General features: G+C 45.1%; 1 protein-coding gene across 1 annotated transcript in view; it reads right to left on the bottom strand.

Annotated features, from left to right (window-relative positions):
• Positions 1-1,314: 1,314 nt before the first annotated feature.
• SETD5 (SET domain containing 5) overlaps positions 1,315-27,481 on the bottom strand; it is a 40,923-nt gene continuing 14,756 nt past the window's right edge. Inside the window, exons 10-23 of the mRNA XM_010228660.2 lie at positions 26,953-27,062; positions 26,421-26,667; positions 26,158-26,238; positions 23,481-23,744; positions 22,226-22,546; positions 20,529-20,774; positions 16,899-17,025; positions 15,601-15,854; positions 14,278-14,334; positions 12,347-12,814; positions 10,369-10,655; positions 7,224-7,357; positions 2,156-2,229; positions 1,315-1,965 (exon numbers count right to left, since the gene is read on the bottom strand). Coding sequence (XP_010226962.2) covers positions 1,375-1,965; positions 2,156-2,229; positions 7,224-7,357; positions 10,369-10,655; positions 12,347-12,814; positions 14,278-14,334; positions 15,601-15,854; positions 16,899-17,025; positions 20,529-20,774; positions 22,226-22,546; positions 23,481-23,744; positions 26,158-26,238; positions 26,421-26,667; positions 26,953-27,062 — 3,261 coding nt within the window. The 3' untranslated portion in view covers positions 1,315-1,374. The remainder of the gene's footprint in view (positions 1,966-2,155; positions 2,230-7,223; positions 7,358-10,368; positions 10,656-12,346; positions 12,815-14,277; positions 14,335-15,600; positions 15,855-16,898; positions 17,026-20,528; positions 20,775-22,225; positions 22,547-23,480; positions 23,745-26,157; positions 26,239-26,420; positions 26,668-26,952; positions 27,063-27,481) is intronic.

Genomic DNA, 27,481 nt, shown 5'->3' with positions numbered 1-27,481 from the left:
AAACCACACACGGGCTGGTCACAAGCACTGCCCCCACATCTAGGAAACAGGCTCCGAAACGGGTGAAACTGCAGCGCCTCTTCCCTCCCCCAGCCACAGCATTTGAAGCAGTGAGAAAAGAGACTCTCCAAAATTCTGGTTTTCAAGTTAAGTATTTTTATTATCAAAATTATTACATCTCTTGTGAAAGTTCAAATGTTACAGCACGGTGTAAAAACTCCACTAGAGTAAGAAGCTACAGCCCCCACGTTCCAAGAGCTCTGCAGGTCGCTGCGCCCGCCCCGCGCAGGGCCCCCCGGGGCGAAGCCGAGCGGAGTTTACACCTATTTTATACAGTATACAGACACCCAACGGCGGGTGACAAGTTCCATCCCAACACGCTCACAGCCAGACAGTGTGAGAAAGTTACTCTTTGTTTCAATATTTTAAAAGTCTCCCCTAGGTTGAACAAACACCTGATTTCAATTGTGAATTAGAGAAACCTCTAACAGTCCTAAAAAAGGAAGAAGACTGTGCATCTGAAAGACAGGGGAGACAGACTCACAGCATTATGTTATCCGAGAGAAAGGAGAAGTTCCACTGCAGCACCAGGGATGACACCTGTCGTATATTAGCTAACCTACTATGGTTATAACTGAATATAAAATTAGATAAATAAAAACACGCCCGATATTACAGTAAACAAGTGAGAAAGAAGCTGGCAATCTTATGGAATGGAGCGGGCAGCGCCCCGCAGCGCCGCTACCTCCCCGCGGCCTCCGCTCGCCCGCCCGGCCCCGGAGCCGGGATGGCGCCGGGACGCGCGCGCCGGCTCCCCGGGCCCGTTCCCACTGCGGAGACTCCGGTGTCCGGGAATAGATGCGAGTGCGGCAGCCGTGACCCCGGCCCCGAGGCAGCTGCGTGCGCTCGTCTGCTTGTGACTGGAATGATCGTAACGGATTAAAGCCCTCCCCAGAACGCACCGAGAACCTGACCTATAAAGAGAGCTTTGGGATTGGAGTTAAACTTCCCCAAGGTTTTCTTTAAACTGCTTTCGTATTAAAATATGTCCGTACTGCTTGAGTGACTGTGGCCATGGGCACGGACCAGAGACAGAGGCTGCACCACAGTCATTGCACTTGAACCACTTGCTTTTTCGGCAACGCACCCGCACGTCAGGGAACAGCTTTGCTACAGTCTCCGCCTCGGAGAGACCTGCATCCTCCTGCGAGGCCGGAGGCCAACACTGCTCACAAGCGTCACCCGCGCGTTCCAGCCCTCAGCCTCCGAGCCCCGGCACCCCGGCGCGAGCTCCCAGCGCCGGCCCAGGAGCCGCTTCCAGAGGTGACCAGAAGGAGCTATGGGCAGTTTTGTCCTCCACGAGTGCAGGCAGCCCTAGGAAAGTCCCGTCTGAGTCTTTACGCCCGAGCCTTGGAGCTGCTGCAGTCTGTACTGGTGGACGCTGCTCCCGCCGCGGTGCGGATAGTGTTGTGCATTGGAGATCACGGCCCCCCGGGAGCCCTGGTAGAGAACAGACTGCCCCGAGCTCGGCAGACTGATAGTCCGTGAGTCCGACTGTAGCGAGCGGGCGCTCGGGGGAGCCGAGGCCGGCGCTCCCGCGCAGGGCTGGGAAACGGGCTCGGAGGAGAGGGAGTCCCCGGGCGTTTGCTGGGCTGGGCTGGCAGCAGCAGGGCAGCTCTTCTTCAGGAGGCTGCTGCTGGCACTGCCCGAGTGCTGCTGGCTGCTGTAATAGCCCAGATTCCCTGCAAACAGGGCAGAGTCTGTGGAGACCGAGTGGGCAGGGCTGGAGTATGAGGTGGAGGAGAGGGAGGTTTCCGAGGAGCCGTGGGAGAGGCCGTGTCCTGTCCTCTGTGCTGCTGCTCGGTAGCTGTATCCAGGAGAAGGGGTGAGGTGTCCTCTGTAGGGGGAAGAGCTTTGCTGCAGAAGGGTCTGTGATTCTGCCTGGGGACTGTCAGACTGCAAGAGCTGGGCACGACAGCAGGAGAAAGAAAAGGCACGTTAAGCACAGGCCGACCTCCTCACCCTCTACCTCCTCACCATGCAGTTACTTCAGCGTAGCAAGACCAGAGTCAATTGTCCCAACAACCCAGTTTCCCCCTAAAGTTGTTTAAAGTTTTATTTCGGAATGTGCAAGGCAAAAAAAAAAAAAGAATACCTGGTAGCTGTATCTAGAAGGACTGTAGACCGCTGGTCCTTTGAGGGCATCAGGAGTGTCTCCTTCTGCTGTGTCTGCAATGGACAGCACAGAGGAGATGTTAAATTCCACCTTGTGGACTGAGGTCACAGCAGTTTCCCCTCGGTGACACCTGCGCACGCTGCAGTGGTCTTGGTCTGCATGCAGCGCAGGCAAGAGCTGCATCTCCAATCCTTGGCCTTCTGGAAGGCCCAGAACCCCACAGAAGGCACCTGGAAGAGCTCAGCATGCAGAAACCAGCTGTACGAGTCCGGATCAGTGACCTCCTTGCACCGCCTCCGCTCAGGCTTAGCGCAAAGCTCCCTGCAACAACATTTGCCTTAGACCAGACTGTCTTAACGGCTCTCCACGGTGCCACCACACAGCTTGCCCACGTTCCCGGGGCTTTCCGAGGGACAATTTCTACGGACTCGGGAATTCTGCACTCAGCCTTGGTCATGGGAACACGCAATGGCTACAGTTATGGCTGAGGAAAACAAAACTGCCTTTCCTGGACGCAGGGGTTCTAGGCAGGGGGGCCTTTTGGATGACTTGGACTCAACTGTAAATGTGAATCATCCAAAGTATCTGCTCCAGGCATAAAACAATACTTTAAAACAAAGCAAGGAAAGGAGCCTTCCTCTCTGAATCCAGGATGGCTTGGGGGGATGACTAGACAGGGCCATCAACTAAATTCAGCTGAAACTTTGCAGTCCAGTCTCACGGTGTCATTGTTACCAAGAAAGAACATGTCTGTGCAGAATATTCCAAACCACTTCATCTGCAACCTGAGATTATGAACAGGGCAAGACCCTCCAATGGGAAAGAGATATGCTGAGTCTGACAGTGATCTCCAAAGAGTAAACTGGAGGTCTCCTGAGCCGCAGGTTGGTTTGACAGACAGTCTGTACAGTCTTAATGACACTGACACAAAGCAAAGTCCAAGTTCCTGGGCACTACAGGCCAGTGGCAGACACAATGAATTAAATGGCAGCACCGGTGTGTTATGGCAACAAGGCCCTGACCAGGGGCCCTGACCAGGGCCTTATGCTGCATTGTCCAGACAGAACCATTTCCCGTGTGGAAGAACCAGTGTGTCCCTCAACCAGCCCTCTGCCTGTGCGAGCAACTCCTGAGCTCCTTCAGGAGATCCATTAATGCTGCCCAGGTACCTGCTGACATCCAGGTTCTCCTGTGGGACCATCACAGGTTGGCACGTGCCATCTGGAGAGTTCAGAGACACCAGGGCTACAAACAGGCCCATACAAGGAGCCTAACAGCCAAAAATACCTCAAGCGATAGGAAATTGTAAGAATTAGCACTTGACTTTGAACGTCTGTCTACAAACTAAAGAAGTTCTTTTAAAAGATGTATTTTGGTCTCCCAGCTGCAACCTCAGTTTAGGCTTATACCCCCTGGAAAAAAATCCAGAGTTTGGTGTTAATCTTTATGGAAAAACTCTTTTGGGAAGAAAGATGAGGTTCACAGAAAAGGATAAAACAGAACAGAGTACAAGAGGTAAGAACATTTACACCTAAAACATAAAAAAAATTGCAGAGATTTCATGTAACAGCCTCTAGTAATGGAGATTTCCCTCTACCCGTTCAGTCTCAATGCACATGTTCTTAACATAATTTCCATGTGGAGCTATTAGTTCTCCTGAACATTTTTTTTTCCTTAGCTTTTTTTTTCCACCCCACGTGGAGTTCTACCTACCAGTTCAAGATTATTAAAATCTGCCTTCTTAAATTCCACGATCTCTATTTGGTTAGCCTCCTTCTTTGCCTTTGCAAAAGCAACAACCCAACGCTGCCTTCTAAGCTTTATGTTCTCAGCCAGCTCCTCTTCCTTGGGTATCTACGAGGAAATAAGCAATGACTGAACACGACTGCCCACCATATGTTTTCACAGGAAACATATGCAGGGTCACTGCTGGTACCTCGTAGGTAGAGACACACACGAGCAGGTAGCATCACAGCCTAACAACTTGGTGGCAGACACTGGATGGCTCTGTGCCGTCTTCTCTGTCTGACAGAAGTTCCAGACTCGTCTCCTGAGGCCGGTGCCAAGCGGAGTGGCAGGAGCTGCAGGAATGCCAGCAGACCAGAGGGCCCTGCCATGCAGGACGTTCTTCTGACTGCCACAGGCATCCGCAGGGCTTCCAGAGGCGGCAGTGAAACCCCTCGTGCTCGTACAGCAAGCTCCCATCCGGAAGGCTATGGAAAAGGGACAGGAGGGCTGGAAGCAGCAAGAGCTGGAGAGCAGGAGACTGCACAGGGCAGTGATTTCCTCTACTCATCTCTCTGGTCTGTGGACAGATTGCTTTTGGTAAAGCAGAAAAGTGGTATCCACAGCAAGTTCTCTAAATAAGGTATGGTGGAGTACCTGGTAGCTGCAGCAAACCTGCTAGGGCCACCCAGGGTCAGGGACATCCCTGCACAGCCAACCCGTGACGCGCATTCCAGCAGGCTCCCGCAGGGATAGGATGGTGGCTGCTTAACTCTGATCCTAGGCAGCCTGACCTGCAAGTCTACGGAATGCAAAGCAGCACTGGAGGCCCAAAATGTTCTTAATTCAGCATGTCCTTTCACATAGGTACCCACGGGTGCCCTGTCAAGTGAACTAGCGGAACCAGCCTGAGATCAGATCTCGGGGGACAGGTGATCCTTTTGTACCACTAAATAACTGAACTTAAATAGGGGTAGGCAAGAAGCATTCACTTCTTGCCTACCAGTCACCTCATCCCAGTGTTTTTTCAGCTGTCACTACTGCAATCACAGGGCTTAAGTAAGGACCAAATTCCACATCAGAGCGACAGCGCTGCAGCCTAACGCGGCATCCAGGGGATTCTCAGCAGCAGCTTTTGGAGCGTCAGGGTGTTGGTATCAAATTATGTGGCTGATGTCTTTCAGCCACGAAATAGTACGTGCTGGCTTAGGCTGCTCTGTACTTTGGCCAGACAGGTCTCCTTGCCCTCTCTGGCTTCGCAGCAGAGGCGCTGGCACGAGCAATGCCAGCAGCACCCATGGCTTTGCAGGGGTTCTCCTCTCTACGCCGTATCACGGGTGCTGGCCTAACTCATTGGAAAGATGGATTAAGGTGGCCTGTCTGCTACTGAGGCTCAGAAACCTTCTTCTTCAGGACACAAGACCTTTGGGGACCAGAGTGTGAAGCATCCAGCATGTCCCCCGTGCCCCTGAAATGACACCCGATGCATCGGGTAGCTGTTTGCTGTGGGTGACTTTTCTAACAGTGCACTGCAGAAGTTTTCCTGCCTTGACTTCATTCAGCTGTCTGCAAATTCGTGATCTGTCCCTTCTCACCAAAGCCACTCTACTCCGACAGCCCCACCTTCACATGCACTCCAGAGTTTTAAGTGTTAAAGACCAAAATGTACCAAGTTTTTCATCATCAAGGACCGCACTTCAATAATGTCAGTGCAGAAGAGGATGGTAAATAATACAGCAAGATGAGATTTCTAGGATCTCTGTATTGCCATTTTTTTTGGCCAGGCACACCAACAATGTCATACATGTTACTGACAGTTTCTGCTCAAAGAAAAATTATTGACAACATGAAGACTAGCTAAAGACCCTAAGTTCCAAAAGGTGAACAGATTACAATCTTCTCCAATTTCTTTAAACAATTTTGAGAGACAGACACCTTTTCGTTCCCCTCTTTCCTAATATCTGCACAAGACAGGCCACAAGGAGGGAGCAGGAACTACTGCTTTTCTTGGCACAGGCCTGTGTCCAACTAATGCACGTATTAAGTGACAACTTTAACTCACAGCAGCTGCATTTCCCAGTAGTGCAGCCCGCACCCACGTTCCACTTCATTCATACATGCCCCGTAAACAACCTACACAGGTTTTCTTCCCCTCTACTAGGGTGGCAAGTACATGTGTGTGGTCACAGCTGCTGCAGGGGACACCAAGAATGGCAGGGATTCGACCTCTTGTGTTTCACTGATACTTGTTGGGCTGCGTGGGGCAGTCATGATGTCTCAAAAGAGATGGAAAAAATATATAACATGTAGAGCATTAAGTTTTGACTACCTGGAAAAGAACGGAGGGTTACGTAACAAGGAAGCAGAATTGACTTAGGTGAAGACCAACTCCAGCCTAGGTTTTGGGTGAAGCTGAAAAGCCAGATCCATATGGAATATAGTATGCAAAAGACCTGTTGCAATAATCTGAATTTGTCTGCCCTTTACAGCCACTAAGAAAGTTATTTCGACTGGCTCCCACTGGCTTATTTCCAAAGGCTCCCAGTGACATTTCTGATAAAACAGAGCATCCTCCTCCTCAAAAATACATGAAGACATTGACAAAGATACTCTTCAGTATACAAAAATAGCAAAATCCTGCATTAGAGGCCAATTTGCAGGGAGCATTCTAGATGCACCTTCCTTGGACTGGGGGAAAAGTCTGACTGGGTGGATAGCAGGGAAGCATCATTTCAGCTCAAGGCACAAGCACTCACTGATCCTGCACGATATTCAGTAATTCAGAGGAGGAGGAAAGAAACATCTAAGCAGAACTGAATTCCCCTGAACAATTTGATGGATTTTATGTAATTGGCACATATCTCAAGGAACTAGGAAACTTCAAACACAGGACTGAAGAAAGACTTGGAAATTAAAGTAGTTCTTTGCACTGTCTAAAACCTGCATCTGCATTTTGGTGTGATATGTCCAGATATTCTGATAACTTCATAATCGTTACATGGTAACATCTTCATCTCTAATACATAGGGGCAGCTGAAGCAATGATAGTGAATACACTTTTCCAAGGTCAAAAAGGTTGTTCCCCGTAGAGCCAAGATGCAGGTGATATTGAAACTGAAGAGGCTTTCTAGGTTTAAGAGAAGAGGAAAATAGGCTCAAGAGGTATATTTGAATCCAGACGAAGTATGATTTGCAGAAGGCTTTTATGAAGCACAGATGGCATTAAGGCTGAACTAGCAACTCACTTTGCAGACAAGCTTACAGAGAAAACTACCCGAGCCAGCGATTTCCCATCAAATGAGTGTTCAAGGGCTCATCTTACCTGCATCTCTCTCAAGAGCAGCGTCAGCTGTAGGGGAGGGTTCGTTTCTCTGCGCTACCTTTGCGCCGCTGCGCAGGACCTTTTCCAGCATTCCTCGGCTCTCCCGAAGCCTCTCCACCGACGTCGGAACCATCCTGCAGCAACAACAACACGGCAGTGACAGCTGAGCAGCGGTATCGCACGGCTGACAGCAAGGGGACCATGCACGAGGGGGCTGGGTGGCCCTGGGTACAACCACAAGACAGGCTTGTCTTTAAAACCCCAAAGGTTTCTCCTTGGGAACGCTGCTAGGAAGGCAAATGCAACCCCTGCCATAGAAGGGAAGGATCAGAGAATGGCTCTCTGGACGATAAGGAATACAATTTTGCAACTTCTTTTACAGTGTAAATATCTTCTTGGGGAATTTTAGACTGTTAGTCACTGGCTACCATGACAGCACTGCCCTCAGAAATATAACATTTTTACTCTCATCAGAAACACTTTATAAACATCCAGCTCAGCAGACTGACTGATTACAGGATACTTCCTCCCAGAAAATTGTTTAAAGCTTCAACAGCATTTTGAAAACCCTGGTGGTGTTTTAAAATTAGATGCAGTTATTTTGCAGAGATGCCTTTTGTCTGAACTAAAAAGGAACTAAACTTTTGTTGAATTAAAAACCAGCAAAATCAGTACTTTGTGATAACACACGTTCAAGATAGAACAGCTAGATAGTGCAAAGCTCCTGGCACAGAGCTAGTTTGGCCATTTTGCCTATTAATGCTACTTTACTCTCCATGTTTTGTGAAAGTTTCCACTCAAGTCTGGTGTTAGATGCTGTTCAATTATATATCACAAGAGTCTGACCTGAGAGTAAAAAACAAAGAGGAAGTGGCTTTCCTAAAGCCAACCTGCAGGGAAAAGCAGAGCCACAGACAATCTCCAGACCCTTGCATCAATATTCAGTTTACCATTCACTGGACCATCCGAGTATGTGTTTTAACCTGTAAAGCAGCAGCACCATGATCTGAGGTTCTCCAAGTCTTATCCTAGACCCTGACAAATCCATACCCTAGAAAGTTGGTAATTTAAATATTAATAATGTTAAATGAACTACCCACCATAGTGGTATAAAAGGTGCTTGTGTGCCTTAAAACTTAATGCATTTTTCTTTTTAAAAATATATTTGAAAACTGTGCTTTACATCAGAATTCTGTTTGGTTTTTGTTTTGTCTTACAGCCCAGACATTGAAGTTCACCCTTCTCTGATGCAGAAGGGAAAAGGGCCAGAGTTCACACCTCAAGGAGGTGAAGAGGATGAGGGGTGAATTCACACCTTCGTTGCTGCTATTGTTTTGCTGGAGACAGTTTTCTGCAAGGCTGGGTTTACTGGGCAGCAGCACATCTGTTTACATTGTGATAGCTGTATCTTGGCAACTGAAAGAGACAGAAACTTACTTTTTTAAATGAAAGCTATTGGCAAATATTGTAGAAATCAGCATAAATCCGGACAACTCTAAAAATTAAGGCATGTAATTTTAGTTCCCACCATTTTCTTCCCTAATATTATGCTATAGTGAATGTTTGGAAATTTATCAGAAACATAATCACACAGACTTAAAGATGAGATTGGTTCACAGTTTTAACTCATTAACATGCACTTCCTAAAATATTTTTAAAAGTGGAAGAGGGATTTATATTTGCCAGCCTCGCCTATTAGAAGACAAAACAGGAATTAAAATGGCAGCAAAACGATCCCATTTCCAAATGCATCAGTGTGATTTCAACTATTCTATTCAGTGTCCCATGATGATAGGGTCCTCAGTCCCACACAGCAATACTTATTCTTGAAATCAGACGTGAAACTGGAGCCACGTCCTCTGCCACGGAGCAGCAGATAAAGCTCAGAATATAGAAACCATCATTGTGGAGGAAGGTTACCTTACTGACCCCTCATTTCAAACTACGCTTTTTCATTCAACTACGTTTTTCGTTCTTCCTCTTACAGGCAAAAGGAAGAGGCACGGAAGGGAAGGAGATATCACCCTTGTACTAAAGAAATCACTAATTACTGGATGGCTGCATCAGCCCCAGCCAGTCCCAACAGCCAGCAAAAGGTCACCCAATAGAGAGTACCAACAGACACAAAATAAAGTGAAAACTTCTGGAAATAATTTAAGTGCTGATGACATTCAGGGGGAATAGGAAGACTGGAAAAGGGCAGGGAGTGGATCTTGCTACTTCCGTAAAATTACCCAAAACAGTGCTTCTCAAGCTTTCTCGACACACACTTCATACTTTTCCTTCCCTCCAGCATTCCTTAGCAGCTCTTCCCTTGCCATCCTCCACTCGTTCGGGCAGTGCCATGGGTTCATAGGCGGAGCATTAGGAAAGGTATTAGTGCTTTTTTTGTCTGTGGTGCCCACAAACAGAACTTAAAACCAGAGCAGTGAAGTCAGCATACTACGTAACTCCAAACAGCAGAACACGTAACCATCACTGCCTACAGACAATGATGTGATATACCTTACTTCATCGCCGAGGTTCTTAGCTTTTTGGACTAGAATTTAAGAATTTTAAAGTTTTAAGACAAGAATTTACCCTCATCTCACCAAGCTCTTCACAGTACCACAATAAACACGATTCTTCTGCTTGGGAAACCACTGACTGCTCTCTGGTAACTGCTCTTCAGAGCTACTTGTGTAGGACACTAGGGAAGTTAGAGTTGTTTTGGACACTGGCCCTCATTCTTACGTGCAAAGTTATGGAGGGCTTTGCTGGCTTTCTTTCTGAACAGAAACCAGGCTTAGTACCACATATGTCCAAACCGACAGTGAGTTCAGCAGCAAAAAGATCCGGATTAAATTCTCCTTGTTAAAACAAGATCACCCAATATGCATCCTTGATAAGAAACTGGTCAGACAGGCACAACTGTTTAACTTCACATCTTTCAAGAAAGATTTCACTGCATCTTAGCTAAAAACTAAAGGGCAGGCTGAAAAAGCTGCTGCTATCCTTTGTGGTTACTTAAGCAATTACCAAGCAGAACACTGCAGAGACCCAACGCAATCCATCAAACTGCAGACATTGTTAGGGAAATAGCCCCTGGAGAGCTTGTCTGTCTCTGTGGAGACATCTCAGCCTTGCTCGGAGGGGTAACACTCACCACCTACTGCTGATGTTCTCCTGGGCTTTGCAGAGCGATGCGGAGGAACTAGCCCCCCTCGAGTCTGGTGGGCTGACATCCTCTATGTGAGGCAGGGACGAATGAGAAGGGGAGAAGCCACTTTGTGGGGAGGACGGGGCTCGTGCTGCGGAGCCCGACAGGCTGCTGACATCTGCGTCGGTCACAGAGCTGCTGCTGCCCTGCCGGGTAGGAGTCCCTGCACATCGCACCGAGTCGCCTCCTTCCTTGGCTTCCTGTTTCCGCTTGCGATATTCCAGCAGAGACACCTGGGAGGAAAACACAGCCGTAAGTCATGGAAAGCGTGGCCAGGGGCCTGGGAAGAGAGAGTAACCTGCCCCCAGACATCGTTTTCCAACGATTTCCAACACATTTCTCTGTGTTTGCAGAGAAAACTAAGTACACTGAGATCAGGCATCTTCTGAATCTGCAGGCATTCTAGAAAGAGAATGAAAAGGTGCAAGCTTGGACCACTCATCAGCTGCACTGATTCCCGTGTTTTACTCACTACGACCACTATTTCAGCAGAAATACCCAGTTAGTTTACTTCTCCAACATCCCAGAATTTCCCATGACTTCATTATCAAACTCTCAGTGAGCCTGACGTAATCGCCAAGCCTCTACATCCTCACCACTCATTCCCTACGCGCCTTGCTAGATTTTACATAATGCGAATGAGCGTCCACCTATCTCAAAAATGCAGAAAAAGAATCTTCTTTACAAAACTGCTGCCTTCAGAGCACCCTATTTCCCTGTACTGGCAGGGTCAGGCTAGTGCTAAAGCCTTGGCAAAGCCTGTTTTTCAACCCATTTAGAGCAGGTTCTTGACCTGGTGGCTTAACAGCCAGTACCCCAGACTGCCAGGAATTTGTTTTGTACCCTCTCAAATTTGGCAAAGAGGGGGACCAAAGGGTCACAGATGATGCATACTTGTAACATGGGGACAGCAGAAACCAAAGGGTTCAAGCACTCCTTCCAGCTCAGCACTTACTACTTCAGCCTTCCCTTAGTGCTATTTCAATGCACAGTCAGCCCCTCATGAAAGGCCAACAGAAGGCAGCTCTGCTGAAGAATTTATCACTAGGTTTCAACAAGTTTTACAAAGTTAAAATAGTGAACGGAGCATTTCCACACACATCTAAAAACGTAAAAGTTTTAAGATAATTGTTAAAGCTGGGAAAAAAAATCTATCTGTGACGAAAATATGCAGAAATGGAAGTGAGATGAAGATGTCCTATCTAGCTGGACATTTACAGAAGTGATCATGCAAAAAACTCAAGCCCAAAAATGCACTGCTACACATCTCTGCAAGCATACGCTTATTTGTCCTTTCTGTGCCCTGTTCTACACACAGTAACCCCTGATTTGCCATTTTGACTTCATTTTAATGCCAGGAGGGTCACTGGCCTGTTATGAGAAACTAATACACATTTGTTTTCTACCAAACAATATTCTAGTGATTCCAGTTTTAAAGAGCTAAGCTTTAAGTAACTGAAGTCCATCTGCTTTTTCTGCAGTGTTACAGCATTTCCCTGCTAATGAACTTTTTCTAATGAGCAGCCTGCATTTTCTTTCGAAACACTGATTTCTAGTAAGGACCCTTTTCTTCCTGGTAAATAACTCTTCCGCCAATTAGAAAAATTCCACTTCATTAGTGCTCAGGGTCTCAGCTGAGTTAGCAACTACTTATTGAAGGCTGCAACACGTTCTCCTTTCTCTACTCTCAAAAGAAGTATCTTCACTGCAGTCACTGTCAGACACCTTTCACATCAAATTATCACTTAAAAGATTGCTCCCTTCAAAAGCTTTGGGCTATTTTCATTCCCACTGAACACTGGACGCCTGGATTACCTGCCCAGGTTATATTTTAGTGGTACTCTGCATATTGATTTCCTTCATTCTCCCCACCATGTCATGACATTGGCTGTTGCCCCTCGGGTTCTTGTGCAGGGATACTTGCCTTCTTCCTTTGTGGTGGATTCTGGGGAGCAGATCTGACTCCTTCGCAAGCCCTCTCGCCACAGGGAGACATGGATCCCTGCACTGTGTCTTTAAGCAGCCCTGACTCGTGCCTGCTGAAATATCCTTCGGCAGGAGAGCTGCAGCATCCTGCTTCTGAATTCATTGGCTTCCTGTCTCCCGAAGGAGCAGAGCCCCGCAACAACCCATCTGCACGTGGCATAGCGTTCAATGGGGAGAAGGCATACATTAAATTAAACTCTGTCCGAAAAGCCTGATCAGAGCTTCGTAGCAGCAGCTGTGCTTCCCCACTTTTCCCTGGGAAGTTCGTCTCTGAAGCAGAGTTCATGGAGGGTTGTGGAGCCAGATCAGAAGATCCAAAGCTGAGCAGTGACGGCCGTTCTGGGCAGGTGCTTGTACTGGAATCCAGGTACCCACCCTTTAAGTCCAGGTCTGTTCGGAGGCACAGCTAGAAAACGCAACAAGGATACAGGAAAGGGTGAGAAGTTAGGAAAAAGGTTAGGCAAGGGTGGGGAAAAACACTTTGGTCAGAAAGCACTTCATACAATGCTAACTTACAGCTCTCTAGTTCCATTCTCATCATCCCTGGGGCCCTTTCCTACACTGTTTTATTCCTTCTAGAGGGGATTGTTTGGGGATTAAGCAGTAACGCAGTTTAACATTTCACTATGAGATGCCCTTTCCCCTGTGGAAGTCTTACTGCAGGAGGAGGACAAGGCTCGGCACTATCCTCAGGCAGTCAATGAAGAATAGCTGGCATCTTCAACTGCCCCCATATACCCCCAAGTTAATGTTAACACCTAGTGCCAGTGAGGTTCACTATGAGGACAGAACAGACAAGATTTGCAATCCAATTGTTGTTTTATTAGCCAACTTCTCGACTGTCCCCAAAACCTACTAAAGACCACTACAAACTACAATACAATGCCCAGGGCTTTAAAGCCATTTATTTTCACTTATTGTCAACTTCAGCTATCTCTAACAATAGTACATTCATTTAATTTACACTACATTGCTACATTTCACATTCTCTAACAAAACCATAGCGGCAGCATCTTTGCTCTGGCAGTTTGCACTTTGCACTGACACAATGGTATATACACTTTTCTGCCCTGTGTGCCAAGAATCCTCCGGGACAAAGGCATAATCATCTCCTTCGCCACAGTAATAACCCGGGATCTTGGACAATAAGCAGAGTTGACATGATTTCATCCTCTCTGCAGCTCAGGGAGAAAGCACAGTCACACCAGGCACATCTGCCCTCCTGCAGCTACGGAGTGCATTTCCCTTGCTGAAACACAGCTCTGAGCAGTCTCCTGCAACAGAGATGAGTGCCTGTTTTCCACAGCGAAACGGTCTCCGACCAGAGTAGTTCATTTTTAAAACAGTCTGGCAACTAAACAAAGTACTTCTTTCTTGCATCTCCTCAACAGATTAAGACTGCAAGAGAACAGGCTATACATGCTCAAGGGAGCAGGTCAGCTGCCTGCTACCGAAGTTGTCGGCGAAGACTTTCCCATTTCTTCATCAGTTTCTGTTTTTTGGCATCAGTTTTGCTGCCATAAATAATCACACACCACTTATCTGCTAGGCTAGGGCCAACCTTGATCATGGTATTTCCAGGTTTCCCAGACCTCTTCCTTTCACCTCTGTAGCCCAGACATATTAGGTCTTCCCACGGCTTGTTTCCCAGCGGGGTTCATGAGTGTGTAATAAATCCCAGTCTTCGGTTAATCTCACTGTGACTTCTTTGCTCTCTTGTGAGAATCCTACAAGTTCTCCTCAGTTTTATTGCACCTCGTCCTCCACCTCATCCCCTCACCTTGCAGGAGCCTCCACGCTCTCATCCCTCCCGTCCCACCACGGCCTCAGACACACGCACAAGCACGGGGGACACGGGGTGATAACTACCTCGGGTGACATGGACTCAGGCCTATGCGCAGGGGAACTCTCAGGGGAGGACACGTTCTGGAGGAAGGAAAAGCATCTTATTATTCATCTACTTAAAAAGTCAAAGAACAAAATAAAACACAAGCATAGAGGTTAGCCACAGTTATTTCAAACAAAGACTATCGCAGAAACTTGTCCCAATTTAGATGGCAGCTCTATCATTAAGTGGCTTTAGAGCTTCCCAGGAGCACAAGGGAAGGACTGGGCTATTGTGTTTCATGCCATGACTTTGTATCCAAACTATGGTGCAGAGATAAAAAGGAGGTATCTTTGTCTTTATGTTTCCAATGCCACCAGATAATCAGGTACAGAATTTGCACAATAAAATGCATAGAAATCGATGCATGGCATTTAGTCAAAGGATATGGAAAAGCCTAGCTTTGCCCCAAAGATAGCTAAGATCCCTCAAACACAACAGTGAACTTTCACAGACATTACTCTAAGAGAACACAAAATAGAAAACAAAACAAAAGGCTCCCTCAATCTACCACAACACATAGTTCTAGCAAAAAACAGTGACTAAACTGTGGAGGTCAACTGCAACACTGCCCTGACCTGCCATCTCTACTGAAGCACAGCTAGGGATCATTTTTATATCAAGCTCTGTGCAAGAATCAGTGTTTCTTCTCTCCTGTGTGCTCCACAATCTTCTTCACTACCCTCCACAGATCTCCCTCTTGGACAACTTTCAGCAAAGGGTTCTCACAGAAATAACCAAAGCACATTAAGCTTAAAAAATAATAATAAAAGAAGCCATAAAGAGCCCTGTGCACTGCTGCAAATCAGATGAGGGATTGCTGTAGAACAGCCTCCAATATGTGGGAAGCCAGTCTCTGCACAAAATGATTTTTAATCGCTTTAAATGTCAGAGTCTGGCAGCAGCAGGCCTGAAGGCTTCTATTTTTTAAAATGAAAAGTGCAGTATCAGAAAAGAAATTAAAATTGCAAATGACATGGTCACTATTCACAAACAGAGCAGCAATACGAAGTGGAAGTGGAAGCTCCCAGCTGCATGGGCACTGATAACCCTCCCACAGAGATCAGAGCAAGGGAAACCCCCTGCAACAGTCTGCATAGCATTTTTGCAAATTTTGCTAGAGGAAGTTATCCTGAAACAAAGGGCACAAGGTTTTTTTCCTGCGATACTATCAAGAGAAAGGAAAACAAAAACCTGCATTGGAAGCTGATCCAAGATTTCTAAGATACTTGGGGTTACTGATGGCTCTTGAAGGAAAGAGGAGCAGTGTCTCCCTTCTGGCATTCCCAGTCTCCCGTCGGATTTACCTCAAACTGTAGTGGAGTATTGCAGCGACTAGCAGCCAGAGAAGGAATCGGTGAGAACATGGTGCCGTAGCCATTGCGACTCTCCTCCTCTCCTGGCACAGACGAGCACGGCGTAGCCAGCTGCGGGCTCGCCGAGTCGGGAACCGAAGGGATGGGAGGCGGAGGGGTGACCGGGGACAGCGGCCTCAGCAACTTCTTAACGTTCTGCTCCATCAAGTAGCGAGATTTCCACTTCTTCAGGGGACTCAGCAAGTCTGGAAAACAAACTGAACTGAGGATAAGGTTGCACCGTTATTAACTGCAAAATCACAGGCCATCTCCTTCCACTGCTCCCAACCCAAACGGAGGCCGCAAATCTCCAAGGTGATTATGAAAGATTCCTGGGAAAGAAACACTTCCCTGGTACTTCTATACCAGTCTTGAGACATATCTAGATACTAAAATAAAACCAGATATAATCAGTAACACTGTGACACAAGGAAGAGCAAATATCCAAATAGTATAAAGTAAGCATGGGACAGAAAAGGGGAAGCTAGGGAAAGGGAGCCAGAACAGGATAAAAATATAGAGGTGAGAGGTCAGAAGAAAATGTCACTCCACTACTACTATGAAGGAACCACAGATAGCTCAGTTTCCATTAACTCAGTAGCTTCCTATAGTCTATATCAATTCAGCCCAAACATGTTCATTCCCACAAAGGATGAATTCCTTTCTCTCAGGCCTACTCATTGTACATGTAGTACCTGAACTTGCTCCACAATTGTGAATTATTTGTGATTTAAAGCTTCTGTTGTTGTTTTTTTTTTTCCCTGAAAAACATCCAGCATAGATTTTGAGATATAGCAAGTTTGCTGGCTTAAACTCATAGCAGACTAAAAGTCACAAAAAACTTCTCCTTTCCCACTTCAGGGCTCGAGCAAAAGCCATTTGCCCATGATGCCAAATCCCGCTTCAACCAAATCTGTTGCAGTCCTCAAACTCCCCCATGTTTTCAGCAGCAAAGTTCTCCCAGAACTCCAACAGCTCCATAAATGGAATAAAGCTTACTTCTGCCAACTTTGCCTTCACAAAGCTGCCAATCAATGCAGGTTTCAGGTGCCAGCATGTCTTCAAGAGTTAGTCTGTCATCAGTATTAAGCAAATCTCAGAAAATTGGTGCTATTCAGTTTAGGTCTGAAGACACTGGTAAGTGGACAGGGTAGTGCTTGTGTCTTTCCAAACATATTTTTAAAAAATTATTTTAAAAAAATTTATGTTTGGTTTTATAAAAAGTCATCATTTTTTAAATTGTTGCTTACCTATGTCATCTTTGCAGATGCTAGAACTGCTGTTCTCGTTACTTTGGTATAAACACTGGGTTCTGTTCTCTTGCGGAGCTGGTGAGGTCTGAGTCATTCCCTCTTCCAGGGCTTGTTTAATCCAGCGCTGAAACAGAAGGAGACTACATAAACGTGCAACCCCTCCAGTACTTGGTATGTAACTGTGCAGGATGTACCCCTGCTCCTGCACTTTTGCACGGCAGCTGGTCTGGATGTGCACTCTTGAGGAGACGCATTCTAGGGATCGTAAAGCTTTAGCAATTGCATAAGGATAAATATTAAGGTATTTATTTTTATTAGATAAAGCTGAGAGATGTGGCAGCTGAGAACTGTTAACAGCAAGTTTCACTGGGGCAAGGGAGGAAAGTGATTAACTGTCTTAAAAACCTGACTTTTTTTTCCCCCAAAAGCCCTGTTTCTTGCTCATTACACCATGAAAACACTGTTTCCCTGCCCTGCCCCAGCACATTAGAGTGACATGTAGATTCTGCTCTAACAGCTCCAATAGGTGAGTTCAGCCACAACACAATACTTCTAACATGATCTTCTCTGCCAGACTGAGAAAAAGAGTGAAAAAAAACTGATAGAACATGAGCAGCAGTTTTTGAGGGGCTAAGCAAGAGGAGAAAAATAAGGGGAAACCATTTCTTCAGCTACCATGAAAATCACAGCTGCAGAGAGCAGGGACCAAGAAGAATGCTTCATGTCTCATTCAAATAACCAAGAAACGAAATGTCAGCAAACCATTTCCTACAATGGGTGCATAAGTCCTATACCTTGATATAAATTGACCTCTGAAGGCAGACAGGAAATCTCTGCTTCCTTTAATATATATACATATATATAAAAAAGTAATCTAATGAAAAGCATGCAGGTGATTCAGTAAACCAACAGCAAAACTGCAGGAAAATTAAATACAGTAATTTGCATTCAAGTAGTTTACCCGAGGGACTTACTTTGCCAGCCTTTTATCCTCCTGGAGAGGCTTAAAATCATTACTTCGCTTTTCAATAAGCCATAGTTCTTCTACATACCATCAACATATACCCTATTAGAGATACACATATATATCTTAAAATTCCTCAAAACTAACCTGAAAGCACATCAGAAGCTCAGTGCCCACAATCCTCAAAATAAAACTGTTACAGCTGAAAACTTTAGCACAGAGATGAAGGGCAGGTCAGAGTTCTGCTTTGCAAGACTTCACTACTTATAGAGCTGCCACTGACACCTTTTCTCTATTCAAATAGGTCTCAGTAGCATTTCACTGCAGCCAGCAGAAAAAAAAAAAAACAAAAAAAACAAGGAGCATCAACCAGTGTGAAGCACTGCCACCTCAAACACCTTTGACAGCCAAGGCACTGTACAATGTATGATTAACCTCAACAGGCTACACCGCTCGTTTTTCTCGCAAAGTTTCATATATTGGCATGCTTTGGATACAAGCTGAGAACATCGACAGTTTGTTTTTGGCACAGCCGTAGCACTTTTAACAAGAAGCATGCTGGCAGTCCAAGAAAATATGAAATGGGATCTATTACAATCTATTACAACAGTCTTTACAACTCAAACTTTCTGACTCAGTAGTCAGACGCAGACAAGAGAGAAAAGATCACAGTTTGAAAGAGTAGAGCTCAGCTTGAAAGAGCAGAGCTCTCAAGCTCTAGCTCTGGAATATTTCTAGACTTCAGCTAGTGGGGAAAAAAAAAGAGGTCTTCCCTTCTTCCCTGTGACAATTTTCTAGAACACCCTAAACACATCAAAGTCACGCTTTTCCTGCGGGACATCTCCAGTCAGCATCCAAACTCCCTGCAGTGGTGATAAGAACAGTGAAGGCAAGCAATCATTTTAATGAGAAAACTGGGCAACTCCCCCAACTCCCCTCTCGCTTATTAGAACCGTCACTGATGATTTACTTTCAGAAAGTAGGGATAAAACCAAATGACTTTTGTGTTCTGAGCACAGAACCTTTTAATATTTTATTATTTAGATGATACAACAGGCAGCATGCCTAAGTTCCAAAACTAATTAGATGTTTGGTTCATGACGTACAATGTTTGTAAGAGCAATAATCTAGATCAACTTGCTGGAAAAAAAATCAGTCTTCATATACAAAAAAAATAGTACAAGCTATAAAATAGAGCAACCTTCTGATTTATTCAGCACTTAAAATGTTCCTGTTACAGCACAATATCCAGTTTTGGACACTGAACTTCAGGAGAAATGAGGACCAGATGGAAGTTACCCTCAGAAGCTGCAATGAGAACTCTCAGGACTAGAAAAATATGCAAAGATAGGAAAAGGCTGGAAGTTGTGGGTGATGGGGAACACAGTTAATTTTTGAATAAGTAAAAGTGTTTCTAAAGAAAAGGAACAATCTCTGCGATCCATGAAGAATAACAACAGTAGACTTAATCTTTCTCAAGTCAGATTAAGACTGTTATAAACTCCACATACAGAGAATTTAAACAAGGAGCTGAACAAACAATTGTAGGAATTACATGAATCAGAAATAGATCAGATATTCTCAAGACTTCTTCTGTGATTGCATGAGACTTGGTCCACATGCAGTCCTCATCACTGGTCCATGATAACAATTCTCATCAAATTAGGAACTTCTTGGATAGTTATGTAGCAAATGCAGAAAGTAGGGAACACAGATTAAGTCTGCCAGTTCTGATCTGGATGCTTTTCTCTTTCCTAAGGCTTGAGTGCTCAGAAGAGCTATGAGACTTGCAATTCTCAGCTTACAGGTGTGTGAGGGAAATTGTCCATGCTCATGGAAACAGACAGGATTTTGGTCTCATGAGTACAAATGACCCACCAAAAGCTGTACCTATGAAGGAAACACCCAAGAGACCTTAGCTTCTCTGCATAGGCACATGTCAGTGCATGGCACTAAGATGGATGAAGATGGCAACTGAAAGGGCTACAACTTCTCTCTGAAAAAAGCCTCTCTGCCCTCAAAGGAGGGCAAAGACTCCAGGATGGGGTACCTGACTTGGAAAGACACTAGGACTCGAAGACCAGAAAAGATTTCCTTAAGATTGCTATTGGGTAATTACACAGGAATCAGGAAGCACCTTGGAGCAAAGCTGACAGGTGACAGGCAAGATGGATTCTGAAAGAAATTCAGTTTACCGAACTAACCTAAACTGCTGTTTCCTTGCTGATGAGTAAATACTAATATTTACCAGCCAAATATCTCTAGAGGAACTAATGCTCAGTTAGCCTCCCAGTTCAGGCTTGCTGAAGAGCCCAATAGCTGTAGTGGATACTGGAGTCCAACAGAGCTCTGTGCTTGCTCTTGCGAACAGGCAAACTCAGAGCTTTGCTAAATAATAAACGTTCTCCAGAGACCGTGATCGAGCCACTGTATTCTTGAGATGTTTTGCAACACTGTCCTGCCCCCATGTTACCACCATCCTCTGACTGTGAAAGTAGAAGAGAAGCTCGAAAACACACTACGCTGACTGCAGCAACGTATCAGACAGCACCATCTTGGTAGAAATACATAGAAATAGGCTTAAACATGATACAGCAGCTTTATAAGGATGCCAGCAATAACATAAGTTCAAAGCCCCTGACGGTGAGTGGGAACAAACATACCTTTTTACAGGAGCTGTAAATTCCATCCAGCAGAAACGGCCTTCGACGTCTCTCAGGGTTGAAAGGTGAACCAAAACGAATGTAGTGTTTAGGTGTGGTACAAATTAGTGGGGAGTGGATGAGACCTGGCAACATATTTAGGGTTGTTGCCAAAACTGTCGGGTCTGTAGTAATGCGCAGAGGGCATTCAATGGGACACTCCTGCTGCTTTTCTGCCTTGTCATTCAGCCATTCAGTAACAAGATACTGAAGAAGAGAACAAAAACATCAATGTAACAAGCACCTGTAAAGAAGAAAGGCAATAGAGTGCAACAGCTTACTGCGAAACAACGCTCAGTTCAGGCTGCAAGCTAAGACCTCTCTGCTCCTCAGCAAGAAGAAATGCAGCCAGAACTTCCTGCATCAATCCCAAATCTCATCTATTTGCATGCACGGTATCTAGGTTATACAAGTAACTCGTTTTATGCTTCCATTAATCTTATTAGAAGGTTCTCCCCGAACTTGATCACCTTGTTCTTAACCAGTTTTTAATCGTAAGCCTAAGGTATTAATGGCTAGTTTATCTATGCCCAGGATGTGCAAAGCATCCACTATCATCTGCTGGTTTTCTCCTGTCCCTTACAAGTTACTCCTAGTTTCTACATTGGGGCTAACAGTCTTTTTCTCCTTGCTCTGAAGATAGGGGAAGTTGAAAAATTCTTGAGAGGGTATTCAATCCTCTTGTGGAAAGCCTTTTCCTGTTCTTTATCTCCTAAAAGTGTTCAGCACCTCACAGATGAGTGAGTACTATCTCCAGCTCAGGGTGCCTACAAGAACCCACCTAATCTTTTCAACAACTGTGCCTGGCCTTCCTCCTTGCTGCAAACATCACCAGAAATCTTGACACTGCCACTCAGGCCAGTAATCTGAAAGTTACTTCCCTTCAGATCTCCAAGGCCCTTCAGCCTGTTCCAAAACATAGATTTTCTTTCAGACTCCAAAGCCAATGCTCTTGCCCAGATTATCAACATCCAGTCTTCAAATGGCCGCTACTCCAACTGATAGAGTTGTAACAACCACTTGCACACTGATACCAAGAGCTTTTCCTAGCTCATGGTGCATAGGTACATCAGCTCTCCTCATCCAACATGTACCTTGTTCTCCCATAGGAACAAAAGCAGCACTTGTCCTCCTCACCAACATTCCTGCCCATTTCCCAAGCCTCCAACTGCCCTCAACATCTGAGAATGAACTGATGAAAATCTGAGCTGAGAATGTTGCTCCTGCCTCGCTTACACAGGATCCAACTTCCATCATCCAATTCCTTATATTTACAAGCCTCTCCAGCCCTTCTCTTGCAGGACTCCTCACACTGGAAGCAGTTTTCTCCCCACTAGGCAAAGATGCACCATTTACCACTTTCCAGGCCACTTCTGCAGGGCCCAACAGCATGACCCTGCTTCCTGCACCTGTAGCATCCTGTTGGACCTATCTTTAAGCCTTATGTAGACTTGTAGTATTGATTAGCCTATTTTTTTTCAACCTCTGTACTGAACAGCTTGATTCTGTGTAGTTCTGTGGCTAAAAGGTCTCAGTCACAACGAGGAAAGTAATATAACAAATGTAAAATCCCATCATTGCAAATATAACAAAGATTTTTCCCTGAAGGTCACATAAATGGTCTTTTCCCCTCCCCAGCTTAAGCACTTGATAGTTACCTTTTTCGTTTTGGGATACTTTACTGTGGCCCGATTCGACTGGGATCCTGCAGCCAGGATAACAGCTGGGTCAGATCCACTCAACTGCTTGCCTTCTCCTGGACCTTCTGCATTACTGACATCTGCTGCAGTCACCGAGGTGGCAGTGCTTCCTTCCTCGGGGACAGCCTGTGCGAGTTCAGCTTGCTGGGCACTGGCTTGTTTCTGCCTTCTCAGTCTTTGTGCTGAACTGGTTCGATAGCGAGAGAAGCGACTTTTCGGTCGGGGCCTGGAGGGTTTTGCTGGAGCAGGCTTAGTAACTGTTTTTTCTGGGACAGCCTCCTACAACATAAAAGGTCATTAGTCTGAGCAGCTGTAAGTCTTCCTTTCCTCTATGTACAAGAACAAGGATGGATGTTTATTTACTGACATTATCTGTCCCTCATAAGCTGGTTGGACCTTATTTGTAATGGGTTTGGGACCCTTCTAAAGGGCTGGTACATTTTCTCCAGTCTGCTGGAGAACAGCACAGACACACGGACAACCAGAACATTCAGAGCAATCTCAGTCTCAAGAAAGCAGCAGTATGGAACTTGCCACTTGTCTGCAGGTAACTGCTCCCACTCCTGATCTTAGGTGACAGGCATCACTGCAAAATCTACTTTGGACGTATGTGTTCCCTGTATATGGTAGGGCCCAGATACCTGTTGGCAAAGGGAGAAAAAAAAAAAAAAAAAAAAAAAGGGATGGGGGCAAAATTTCCTCAGTTTCTGTAGGCATGCAGCCACCACAGTACACAAGAGAACATGAGTACACAAGAGATGATCCAGTCTCTCAGGCCACTACAGGGGTCCCACTAGCTGAAGGGGGCTGGGTACGAGCTAATAGCAGCTTTCCTTCCAGTATCCAAAAGATCATCTGGAGGAGGAGATGCAGCCCAGCTCTTCACAGAGGTCCATGGTGGAAGGACGAGAGTCAACGACAAACTGAAACAAGATATTCAGACTGGATGCAAAGGAAAACTTTTTCATCAAGAGAGCAGTCTTGCATTGGAAAAGGTTCCTCAGAGAGACTGTGTAGTCTCCATTCTTGGAAATACTTTGGACAGGACTAGATAAAGCTCTGGCTGGCCCAGTCTGACCTCACAGCTGACCCTGCCTGAAGCAGGACAGACTGGAGACCTCATGAGGTCCACCCCAACCTGAATGATCCCATGATGGGATGTGCTGCGTGTGTGCTTGGTGCAAGCTGCTGGACGGTCCCTCACTCATCTTACCGATACTTGCGAAGAACGTCGTGTGTTCACTCCAGTACTAGTATTACTGCTAGGAACATTTGGAACAGCAGCACTAAGTGTTGAACTTCCATCTTCAGTTTCAGGAGTCTCTGTTTTTACTTCCTCCAGCTCGGGAGCCTCAGCATTGACAGGGGGTTCAGCATCAGTGCTGTTCCGGTCTGAGGGTTGCTCTCGTCTCCTCTTTCTCTTTTCCAAGTTTTCAAACATGTGCATGATGGCTTCCACCTTCCTATCTTCTCGGGACTAGAAAACATAAGAGTAAATGTAAGTCAGTACTACAAATTATACAAATAGAGGAGGATACAAGAACAGATATGGGACACAACACAGGAGGGAGAAAATCGGACAACACAGTTCGGACACAACTTCCAAATAGCGATGACACAAGAGCCAGAAATGGGACAGAGAGAAGCAGGGTTTCCCTCTCCCTCCACCCCAATATTTGCATTTTTCAGGATGGCAAATTTCCCAGAATGGCAATAACATAATTACATGTTCACAGAATAACTAGAAGAACTAGGCTTTGTTCTTATTTAAGAGTATTTAGATACTTCTGAGTTATATTCATAAAACAGCCATAAGGAAATGCATATTTTTGAAGATTTCAAACACAAGACAAAGAATAGAGTGAAGAGACAATCTGAAAACGAATGGAGCCATTCACTAATGACCAAGCATCAGAGGTAAACATAAGCCAAAGGCAACAGAACTAAGTGAATCAGTAATTTGCATTAAGTATAACACACCACGCAAACTGACTAAAATGATCCAGATTCATTCCTTCCCTGATGTCAGGAGATCACACAGCCCAAAAATAAAAGCTCTTGTCCAAGCAGCTTACATAGTGAATAAGAAAAACAGAACAACATGAGAGAGTACGGAGGCAAAAAGAAGGTATTTATTATGCAAACAAAAAGGACAGGAAATCTTATCACCTGGTAGTATCAAGATAATTGGTCATTACGCATATAAAAGGTCCTGTACAACAGTGCAGCAGTGACTGACAAACAGGCTGAATCAAGTGAATTTTAAAAGGTAGAAGAAAATGCATGCTGAGAAATGCCATGGAGGAAAAAGTATCTCAAATGATAGAGCAGTATTCAATCACAGCAGCCTGACTTTCACAATTTTCTATTCAAAAGATATTCAATACATCCAAAAATAAATTTTTGAGACAAGTGGCAAACTATAAATACAGCTATTTATGTGGCGCCAAGTATAGAAAACAATCTCATTAAAGGAGATTAACTGGTGAAACATGTACAGGAACAGGGCTTACAGGTTCAAGGAAACTTAACACCTTATTGTGAGAAAAGATTTCTTGAATTACACTGTCTCAGAAAGAGAACAGCTTTCCTGCATTAAAAATGAAATCTTCCCTCCATTCTTAGGACCAGTCTGATGGATTGCTTTTACTGAAATTCCATCAGAAACCAACTGTTTTATCCTGTCCCTTCTAAAATAAGCCATGCAATACTCCAAAGATATTTCTGCTGAGATTACAAAAGGGCTACTGTAACTTCTCTATGGAAGGTCCTCAACTTTGCAGCTTGCCACACTATCTTAACATTATTGGAAGCCTGGCTCAGGAAACTTGCACATGCAAGACCAGTCTCTTTGATGAGAGGAAGATGGGTGGTTAAGGTATTTGGTGAACAAAGACAACAGGGAATTCTGAGCTCTGATACATCAGCTGCCTAGTAGAGAAAATAAGCACTTTTTATTCATTGCTCCTTTTCTCCCTCCTCTCTCCCCTCTTTTAAACCTCAATGCATTAAGCAGAGCCCAGAACACCTGCATTCACATGCATAAAATACCCTAATCCAGTGAGCAATCCTAGATGCTATAGGAGGCACAAGAGATTATAGCTCCTCTTGTTAAATGCAGAGAAGAAGTATTTAATCACAGTTTAAAGAACATCTAAAATACTGGTGGAATAAAAACCCATCTAATTCTGCTCAGTACAAAAGATGATAGAGAAAGGATTGTGTGATTTAAGATCCAAGAGCACCAAGAAACATTTTTATCAAGAATACTGATTAAAATGACAATGCTTTGGGAGCACAAAGGGATTTCCTAATAAAGAATATAGCTCCAAGGATACTTTCAACAGACTTGTACCAACCTTGCTGTTGGTGGTCCACCCATCTAATCAACTTTCGCCACCTTCATGCCAACATGCTTGCACAATCATTTAGTGAACCCACACAGGGAACAGAGAAAGGTTAACAAAACCTAACCTAGTCAGCAAAACAGGTCAGTTTTAATCAGGATCTATTTCAAGTTTTGATCCATCATGTGGCTCCAGGAATCCCTGAGCTGGCAAAAAAGAAAGGCATCACAGGAGCAGAAAAAGGGTACTTTTCACCAAATCTGATGCTGTACATCTTGTTAATAGAACACTTAAGGTTGTTGAATAGCCCTGAAAGTAAGAGTTAATCCTTTCAGATAGGCCACATGTGTCCTGCATCTTTTAATTTGCAGCACTCTACCAAATGTCCTGTGATAAGGGAACTGCCTGGTTTTAACCATTTAAGAGAGACCATTAAGAACAGAAACTTGTGCTGGAACGACTGCAATAACCAGCTGGACTTGTGGGTCATGACATCAAGCAAATCCTAAGAGAGATGATACCCAGACTGAGAGAGGTACTTGCCCGTCGGTTGTGGACCAAGGCTCCCTGTTCCTCTACAGACTCCTCTTTCTCCCCGTCTTGCTTCTCCTCCTTATCTGCTACCTGAAAGAGAAGTCCAGACATAGTAAGGCAAACAAAATCTGAAGCTGCTTTCACATCAATCTCCATGCCAAAATTTAGAGACGCCTGCTTGCAGTTTTTGCCCTGGAGAAACCACTGCCGTACAAATCAGCTTCCACACCACTGAATGATAAAAATACTTGACAAAGTGTCAGGGATGTTACCTCACTGTCGCTGACTGCTGCCGGCCCCTCCGGAACTTCCTCCGTTTGCTGACTGCCGTTCTCATCCAGTGCAATGCCCTGCTGTTCCATTTCCAGCTCCTTTCGACGGGCTTTTCGACGCCGTGTTTCTGCCCCAAGCAGTGTGCCTAAAACAGGTGGAGGTAGCTGTTCCGCAGCATTTGGGCTACGTTTCTGCACAGGGCAATTCCGGTTCCCCTTGTGACACGCACAGTCCACTTTATAGTTGCTGCTCCAAAACACAAACATAATTTGTGTCACTCTTCATTTCTCAACCCCTACACAGAGACATTCAATGCATCTCCTACTAAACATCTCACCACGTGCCAAAGCAAGGACAGCAGGCTACCTTATGGCCTCTATTGTAGAATATGCCAGCAGAACTGGACAGAATAGCCGGAAAATGCAATTCAGTAGAAAACGGAGCAAAATGTAGAATGCGAGGAAAGGGCTGGAGGAAGATGTCCAGTCCAGGAGGGCAGTGGAGAGCTCCTGGGCGAGGTGAAGGACTCACCAGATGTTGTACTCATAGTCAAAGGCGATGGTAACCTCTGTGTCCTTGGCAATGGTGGCAACAGCATAGATGCACAGGTGGATCATCCCATCAGCAATCACATGGCGAACCTTGTTAAACAAAGCAGAGAGAAACTAACATCTCCACCGGCTGCACTTCTTATTTTCAAGGGGGAAGCCTCCTTCTGCAAAATAGCTCTCATCTATTACATGAATAACCATCTCAAACTGTCCATAGAGAAAAGCCTGCTTCACTGGTCTCTCATCAGTCTTTCATCCTATGCTTTTCCACTTACACTGTGTACCACCTGCTTATCCTAACTCTGCAGCCAGAGGAAAGCTATAAAAGTCGATCTTCTCGAGAAAAAAAAAAATATTCCCCAACTTGTTCTGATCTCATCTTCCAAGTATAAGCCACTAAATGATTAAGAGAGGCAGGGAATACCTCATCTGCAGTATTTGAAGTTTAATATTTATAAAAAGTAAGACACTAAGCATATGTAAAACATCCATCCATAATTATGGTGACA

The sequence above is a fragment of the Tinamus guttatus genome, unplaced genomic scaffold, assembly GCF_059628265.1.
Source record: "Tinamus guttatus ecotype Peru unplaced genomic scaffold, ASM5962826v1 Tinamus_guttatus_pri_ptg000307l, whole genome shotgun sequence".
Classification (NCBI taxonomy): Eukaryota; Metazoa; Chordata; class Aves; order Tinamiformes; family Tinamidae; genus Tinamus; species Tinamus guttatus.
Note: the sequence above shows the minus strand (reverse complement) of the source record. Positions and strands in the feature narration are given on the sequence as shown.